This window comes from Poecilia formosa, unplaced genomic scaffold (genome assembly GCF_000485575.1).
Source record: "Poecilia formosa unplaced genomic scaffold, Poecilia_formosa-5.1.2 Scaffold227, whole genome shotgun sequence".
Classification (NCBI taxonomy): domain Eukaryota; kingdom Metazoa; phylum Chordata; class Actinopteri; order Cyprinodontiformes; family Poeciliidae; genus Poecilia; species Poecilia formosa.
In genome coordinates this window covers 415027-423794 of record NW_006800166.1, presented here as the reverse complement: position 1 = coordinate 423794, position 8768 = coordinate 415027, and the positions used below count along the sequence as shown (strand labels likewise).

The window sequence follows — 8768 nt, the reverse complement described above, 5'->3', positions numbered from 1 at the left end:
GGTCCGCTGTATACTTTCAAATCTTATATGTTTTAGTTGGCATGTTTTTGTTTCGTTTGATTATTATTGCTTACATTATTCGAAATTCGTGCCAATTTGAGCTAAAATTTTAGAATTTCTGTTACCACTCTGTCCCCTTCAATGTCAACTCGTTCTTTTTGTTTGGTGTCGCCATTCGCATAGTTTATTTCCTTATGCTATGTTTCTAGGAGAAGATTCCCGCCGTTTCTGTCTAGCAGAATACCGCGGGCTTAACTGTCACTGATGGTCTCTTGTCCCGAGTCATCAATTTTCGACACTGAACACTTGCTCAACTAGTGGTTCTGGAATTCCCGACGGCACCTGAACGCCTAATCTTGCCAGGGGCGGGTAGGCGCAAACTGGGCAGCATGGCGGACGATGGATTCAGTTGGAGCGGACTAGTTGGCACAAACGGCGGGCAGGGGGCGGCGGACTGGTTAGACACGCTCGGCTTGGGCGGAATGTTGCTGAATATCAGCATTTTGGTTCTGGTAGTGGCGGTTTGTGTAGTAGTGTACCGGCGGTGGGGCAGACGGCTCGTATCCGACGGGGCCGAGGACGGCGAGGCCCCGATGCTTACCAAGATGAGGAGACGGGACTTCACTTTGGAGCAGCTGCAGGAGTACGACGGTGTCCAGAACCCCCGCATCCTCATGGCCGTGAACATGAAAGTTTTTGACGTGACCAGCGGCAGAAAGTTTTACGGAAAAGGTGAAGGGCTTGCGGACATTGGCTCTAAAACAGCGGAATTGGTTGACACGTTGCCGCCTGTAGTGAGGCTTTCTGGACCAAAAATTGGGCGCAAACCGCTCTAGCTTAGCTCCTTGGCTTTGTGTGTTTTGAATGGGATCATAGCCGTTAGCTTGGTAGCGTAGCTTTTGAGTTCGTGACTTGTAACAATAACAACTCCCCCCAAGTTTGCATGTACTGTCAGTTAAGCTGTGACATTTTACAGTGGCAGTTATATGTTAGGACCTGAATGTTGGTAGTAATAATTTATCATGCTAATGTTAGCCAGCTAGCCTGTTGACATGCTTGTAGATACGGTGCAGCTAGGCTGTGTAGTCAGTCTCCCCGCTTGGTATAGTGACTAAAACTATACATAGTGAACATGAATGTTTATCAGACCGGATGAGGGGTAGATTTATGTAGGAAAGGTTGAATTTAGCTCCTCTGTACAAAGTGAAGTAAAAATGTGATTTGGTTGGTTGTTAATGCTAAAGAGGCCAGTTTGTTGTGCTACACATCAGTTCAGATTACTCTGAAGTAGTAGTCCTGATTTGCAGGTTTAGAATCTCAATTTACCTGTAGGCTGCTCCGAAATCTTCATATTCATTCCATATGAAACGAGAGACAAGTTTTGATTTTTGAATCAAAACTTCCAAGAATGACAGGCCATAGAAAACAGTTTTTGATTTGTTTTTATTTTTTCCTGTTGTGAAAACTCAAAAGAGTGAAAGAAAAGGGTTGAAGTGTGTTGAAATAACCTTAAACAAAGTTTAGTTTGAAAACTAATACAAATCAAAGCTGGACATAATTATTCTACAGTAGTGACAGACTGTAAAATGGACTTTTTGATTTCTGAAAGCTTTATTCAGTTTGTGGAAACAGGGCTGAATTTGATGAGTTTACAGTAATCTAGTTCAAGTTTAACCATTCAATGTGATTTAGATTTTGATCTACATCAGATCAATCATAGTACAAAGTCTTTAAATTCAGTAGCATATCCGTTTAGGCAAGTGGCAAAATGAATACCGAGTACATTGTCATCTTGTCGGGTCTGTATTGAACCGTCCAGATACGATTCTAGCAGTTTCTTATGTTAGTTTGCTTGTTAGTCCAGCAGACCTGAATAACTAAAGCACAGAAAAACTTAAAGGGCCGGAGCGTCTCCCTGTGACAGTCAGGTGATGTTTGTGGAAGATGATAAAAGTTTCAGCAATGACTTGCAAGAAAAACATCTAATCACAAGCAATATGTATTTGCTACTTTTCAAATGGCAAGATTTCTCAGTTTACTTGCATACAAAAGTCCTGGTTTGAATGTTTGTTGTTGCAGCTTGTGCGTCTTTATCACAGCTCTCCTTTCAGAGCTGTGTTTACAGATGGGCTTTTCAGGGGTGTGGTGAGCCACTCCCACCTCCACCCATCTGGCTGCGGTGGGTGCAGGACTGGTTGGAGATTTGCCCTGCAGCTTTGAAACAGTCAGAAATTTAAAGTTGACCTCAAATTCTTCTCGGTAGTCATTGCAGTATGAGAAAAAAAAACAAAAAACTTTGATGTATATTCACAGAGTTCTCTGTAGCACTGACAGGATTAACCCTTAAAGGTGTGCATCGGATTTTTTTTTTTTAAAGTGATGTTCTTTTATGAAGGTTTTGCATTTTCTTGATTATCAGTGTATAACATGGGCTAAAACACCACAGGGCAGATACTGTATGTTTATGTCAGAATTTGACATACTTGTCATATTCTGACATATTTAACAGTTCTGCAATAAGCATTCACTTTAGTGGAAGTTTCTAAGTGAATATTCTTATTACATTGTTTTTATTAGTATACATTTCATCCACCCCTCAATTTGATTTTTATAGAATAATGGGAGTAAGAAGTGCTAATATTAGCTCGTTGTTAGCCTGCTGCTCTATGGCCATACAGCTGTTTTAAAATATTGTGTAAAGTTGAATTTTTTTAGCTTTACATTATGTTATAATGTCATTTCTTAATCAAAAACATACCTGGAGTGTTGCTTTGATTCTTTCATTTATGTTTGAGAAATCCTTTAATTTCCATGGCGACCATTCAGCTGTGCAAAACACCTGGTTGGACCTAGCTCCACCTTAAAGACACAGCTCCTCCTCAGAGCTGCAGTTCCCACGCTTCAGAGCTTCAGCCTCACAGAGCAGCCCTCCCCCTCTCAGTTCCTTCAGACTAGCCAGCAGCAATTAGCAAACACCTGGTGGACCTACACATCTGTTGAGCTCATTATATGAACTACTTCTCAGTGCAACCCTGGTAGAAACATTGTTAAAGGGTTAATAGAGGAGCCATGTTGTGATGACTTTTTGAAGGTGGATTTTCAGAAAGAGCAAGAGTTTCTTAAAGAGACAGATATGATAATATGACCAGAAATTTATAAAGATCACACACATTTATTTTGAATTTATGGCTGAATTGTTCTGCCTCTTTTTCTAAGTTAACTTCTCCTTTTGGCATCTGAAAAGGTGAACAGTTTTCAGTGCTATTCAACACTGAATAGCACTGAAAACTGTTGAGTGTCACTTTGTGGTTTTTACTCCTTTAGTTTCCACACCACACAAACAGCTTTAAGCAAGAAACAGGTGTATGAAATGCAGCACACACACACATACACACACACACACGGGTGAGGGTAGTGAACGAGTGTTTAACACACCAGGGTTATTTCCTCCTGTGTTTGTTTTCTAGACAGCTTTAAATTTGACATTAATTGAATCTATTAATGTTTAACTGGGTCCAAATAAAATGACAAAGTGATCATTAAAAATGCAACAGATATTTACAAATGAAATTAGTACAGCAAAATTCACAAACTCTGCTTTGAAAAACTATTATTGAATAGATACGAGTGATTTCATAAGAAATTAAACTACATGTGGTATAATAAAATTAAGTCTGTTGTAGCAACATAGGTAAGATTTTAGTGGGAAATGTTTTTTTTCTTTTTTTTTTCTTTTTTTTTTTGCAAAATCTGTGATTAGGTCTGTTACAATAATAAATTGGTAATTATTGCAATATATGGTAATGTTGTTTTGAGGCCATTTTCAAGTAATATATCAATAACGCCATAATAATGCGAGTCTGACTTCTCAAAGACTGATAAATGTTAATTTTGTAAAGAACACTGCACTCTGGGACTGGAAGATAAATATCCAAAATAAAACTCGACAAAAAAGAAACAAAAACTACTTGGAAACAAAACCATGAATAAAATATATTAGTCTTTGTGAGCAAAATTGCCCTTCAAAAAATATCAATCATCAGAATGGAAATCGAGCTCATTGTAACTTATCATGCTTTTCTTTTTTTGGGCAGCAGCATTAGCTCTGACAGCTCAGTTATACTTAGGATATTAGAGGGCATAATCTTCCTGAAATTGTCCATTTTAACTTATTAAATAATAAGCATGCAGTGTTCTTCACAATGGCCGTTGTGTTTCGGTTCCTGCAGACGGCCCTTATGGTATCTTCGCCGGCCGAGACGCTTCGAGGGGCCTGGCCACCTTCTGCTCAGAGAAGGAGGCCCTGAGGGATGAGTACGACGACCTGTCAGACCTCACCGCCGTACAGATGGAGAGCGTGAGGGAGTGGGAGATGCAGTTCCGGGGTACGTTCACGTGGACGTTGAGGAAGTATTGGATTGGTGACCCGAGCAATGGGTAGAAATATCTCCTTCTCAACAACGTCCATTTTGTTCAGAGTCCAAACGTCTCCTGATTTCCACTGCATAAGCCTGAAAGGGTTTGAAACAGAAACCTTTATATCTGTTTTGTGTGTCACTTATTTATTGTAATAAATAATACATTTTCTATCTGTTGCGGATAGAAAAAATAAGGTACATTTCTGCCCAAAAAAATTTGCTGGAAAAAAAAAAGCAAATTTCTGAGTTTGAAAAAGTTCAAAATTTGCTAGAAAAAAAACTCAGATATGTTCAGAGTTTGACAAGTGGAAAATGTAAAACTTTTGAAACACAGAAAATTTCCAAAAGTCTAAACTGTTTGACTTTTCAAACTGAGACATGTTTTTCTGTGAAATGTTACAGTTTTTTGTTTTTGAAAACTATTGAGATAAATCTAGACATTTCTTAATTTTTCCAAACAAATTTTCAAGTTTTTCTAGAAATTTACTTACTAAGTACTTAAAATAAAGATAGTTCTTCTTTTTTTTTTTTTTTAATGTACAATAGCCCTAATGTCCATCAGTCATGAGCCACAGACTACAGTTCACTGAAATGTGTTTAACCACTAGACACCTGGATTCTCACATTTCCTCAATTTTGAATGTGAGGTATTAGTGGCTAATTTTAGACTGAAGCCTTTAGTAGTAATGTGAGGTTGGTGTGTGTTTAAATGACAGGTGTGTGGTTGCAGTTTAAAACCAACTCAAGCAGCAACAGGTTGGCGTCATCACAGAATAATGTTGAGCAGGGAGACGTTTGAACTTTTTAAGTTGCTGCTTCGACATCCTGTTGAGAGTCAAGCAAGCTTTTATTTATTTAGGAAGAAGTGAAAACTAAACTTGGCTCCTTTGGTTGAAAATATTCAACCCAATCGTTTGACTTCCTAAACATTTGCCTTGAAAAAGCTCCAGTGGCGTTCAGTCGGTAATCGTCTCTGCTGGTGCTTTCAGAAAAATACGACTACGTCGGGAGGTTGCTGAAGCCTGGAGAGGAGCCGTCGGAGTACACGGACGAGGAGGACATCAAGGACCACCTGAAGCACGACTGAGCAGTCCCCATCCCACGTACCAAAGCCAGAAGCCCCCAAACAGCTGTAACTGACCGCCCTGGACCACCAGACCCCCTCCACGCATCGTCCCGGCCCCCGTCCATCCACCGGTCACTGCTCTCTCTAGTCCCTGTCTGTGTACTGAAACTCTGAATCCGTCTGGTGCTGCAGCTGTTTTGGAAGGGGAAGGAGTAAAGTCTCGACAACCAGACCTCCTCTCTCTCTCTTTCTCTCTCTCATTCTCTCTCACCCGCGTCATCCTACGAAGATGAGCGCCAACAGAAAGCCTTTGAGGAGCTTTTGCTTTATTCTTCGTGTTTTTTTTTTGTTTTGTTTTTTTAAATTAGACAGCTGAGACGTCTCTGGGGGGCCGTTAGACGTTAGTCCAAAACCGGCTCGTTTGGAGGTTAGTCGGGAATTGTCTGGTCTGGGATAATCAGTGGAGCGGGGCGGGGGGAGGAAACGCCTCTCTCTCTATCTTTTAATCTTTGGTTCAGCCACATAGCAAACGAAACCGCTTCAGCTTTGAGAGAAGCTCATCAATCAATCACACAACTCAATTTCTGTTCAGACCATCTTCCTGCCTGGATGAGAGGGCAGATCTGTGGCCTAACCAAGAGCAGTCTGGCAGGCTTTGCGTTTATCTGTTGTGTTTGTAGTGTATTCACTACTAGTTTTCTTCGTTTGTCACCATGTGATTGTATTTGTTAAGTAGCATATAGAGGGGACAGTGTTCCAGCAGCATTATTGTTTTGTTTTTCTTTTCATATTTCATTGCAGGGGCGGGGGTCAAAGGTCTTCGCTACACGAAGCTTGTTTTAAATCTCATCAGATGGACTAAATCACTGATTTGGGAGGGGGGCTAAAGGGAAGGTGATAAGGCAGTCCTAATCAATTGACAAATTGTTTACATGCCTCACAAGCCAGCTGCAAGTCTGTAGATTTCCCCTGAAAATGGTCCAAGTATTAATCGTGCCTTATTTTGTTTGTTGCGTCAGCGCCGACGGGTCTAACAGAAGGTAAGCGGAAGGATGGAGGTGTCCGTTTTTTTTCCCCCTAGACTCAGTCCAACCCCCCCTCAGACATTAAAGGCATTTGTTGCGTCAGTCGTCCGTGCAGAGACTGTAATATTTCCCCACTTCTCAAACTTTGTACATAGACCCAATAAATTACTCAGTGTTACTGCCATATTTATGTAGTGGATGAACTCCATATACATATGCTATGTCGTATTGGCCAAAACCCCCCCATTTACTTTTTTTTTTTTTCTGTAGTTCATTTTGAATGTGGGTGAATTTTTTTCCAAAAATAAATCAAGTGATTCTAAAGGTGTTGCAAAAATGCTGCAGGATTGGACCGGGAGCTGTTCTTGCGAGTTTTGTTCGTAGACATTGCTTATCCTGTAAATATATCGTATCGTTTATTAAAAGCATGTGCAACATCAAAGTCAGCTATGCCGAGGTTTCACCACATGTATTTAAATGTCAGGCGCGTGTGCGAGTGTGTGTGTGTGTGTTTGTGTTCGTGTGAAAGAAGCAGGAAGCGATTTGTTCATGCATAATAAATCAATTTGGTTAATAATGGAAAATTTTTGCTCCTTATTTGCTTTGTAAGAGGGTTACTTGGGGAGGATGTGTCCGCGTCCTTAAAAGGTTTTAAATTCAGTAGGGGAAAGAAAAAAAAGTAAGTTAGCCTTAAATGCGTTAATCACAGCCTCACACGTCTTAACTTTTATTTTGTGTTGAATATTCTATGTAGTTAATTTTTCTCGCAGGGCATTTCTGTCAGGTGAAGGTTTGGGTCGCGTGCATCTTCAATGCGTTATGTGACTCAAGGTGCTAACTAGCTCCTTTGCTTGCTAGCTAGCTTTTTTGCATCTATTGTGGGTAAATATTTTTATCACCAGTTGTCTGGACAACGTTGCTATTTGTTCATTTCTGCTGCCTACCCATATGATGCTACTTTCATTCTGTGGCAAAACACCTGGCATTGCTATTTTATAAAATATAGCATTTTCTTTTGTACTTTTCTGCATGATGCAGGTCTGAAATTTGATTTATAATGGCTTAAATTAATTTTAAACCACCTACAGAAACCCTTTTAGGGATGAAAATATTTTAGCGGCCGTACCATCTGGTGTACACTCAGTAGATAAACTTTTTAAACTTTGTAGATGATATCATGTTTTAGGAGAAATTTTAAAAGATAAATTTGAAATAAAAACGGAAAGGGAAATAAAGATGGTTTAAATTACCTTGGTTAAAATGACAATATTCAGGTAAATAATGAATTACTTGTTCAATAATTTTGAAGAATGATTAGGGGCAGGGCTCCAGTTAATGTTCTCTTTAAAGTAACACTGTTTTATTTCTATTTTTAGGTTTTAAAATAAAGAAAAAGGTAAAAACCTTTGCAAAAAGAGGACGAAAATATTTTATTCTATGGGAAGAATTTGAAGATGCATGCACAGAATATAGCGAAGGGAAAAAAATCCACTAGTTTTCAATGGAATGACGAGAAAAAAACAAATCTAAATAAATACATTCTGCATCTCTTTTTTTCTCTTACTACCCTTCTGTCTTTCAAGCTACTGTTGAATGAAGGCTACTAGTGCCATAAAAATGATTTTTATTTTTTTTTAAAGAGTTGGGAGTCACTGGTGGGGCTGGATCAGACAAAGCATTCCCAGCAAAAAAAAACTTTATGTGAAAAAATATTTAATAAATGTGATTATTTTTTACCCTAAAATAAAAAAGCTGATTAAACAATCAATTATTCATAATGGGAAGCACTGATGAACCTTTGACCTCATTTCCAGTAAACCAGTGGGTGGTAGAGCTGGACAGGTTGCTGATTATTCAGGCAGAAAGACTAATAATGCAAAAAATATTCATCATGTCTGAGGCTCAACTGAGAGGTTCCAAAAGAAATAAAAAAAAAGCACGTTGCATCAGTATGTATTAGTATATCTGAAAAAAAATTATATTTGTAAAAGTGCAATATTTCTTGCCAGTCATCTTAGAAAGCATCACAGAGTTTAATTCCTTATTTTGATGATCATGGCTTACAGATAATGAAAGCCCTAAATTCAGAGTCAAAAAATTAGAATACAGAAATCATCAATGGAAAGTCACAGTGTGTAATTAGAAATAATAATTAGAAACTTAACTCAAAACCTGCAAAGGTTTCCTGACCCTTTAAACGGTCTCTCACTACGGGTCAGTCGGCTACATGATCAAGAGGAAGACTGCAGATTGGATGGA

At 39.1% G+C, this 8768-nt stretch overlaps 1 protein-coding gene across 1 annotated transcript; it reads left to right on the top strand.

Moving 5' to 3' along the window:
• Positions 1 to 339: 339 nt before the first annotated feature.
• pgrmc2 (progesterone receptor membrane component 2) lies at positions 340 to 7093 on the top strand. The gene is made up of 3 exons (XM_007568602.2): positions 340 to 732; positions 4230 to 4385; positions 5408 to 7093. Exons 1-3 carry the CDS (start codon positions 390 to 392, stop codon positions 5503 to 5505), a joined length of 597 nt encoding a protein of 198 aa, XP_007568664.1. The 5' UTR covers positions 340 to 389; the 3' UTR covers positions 5506 to 7093.
• Positions 7094 to 8768: the final 1675 nt, after the last annotated feature.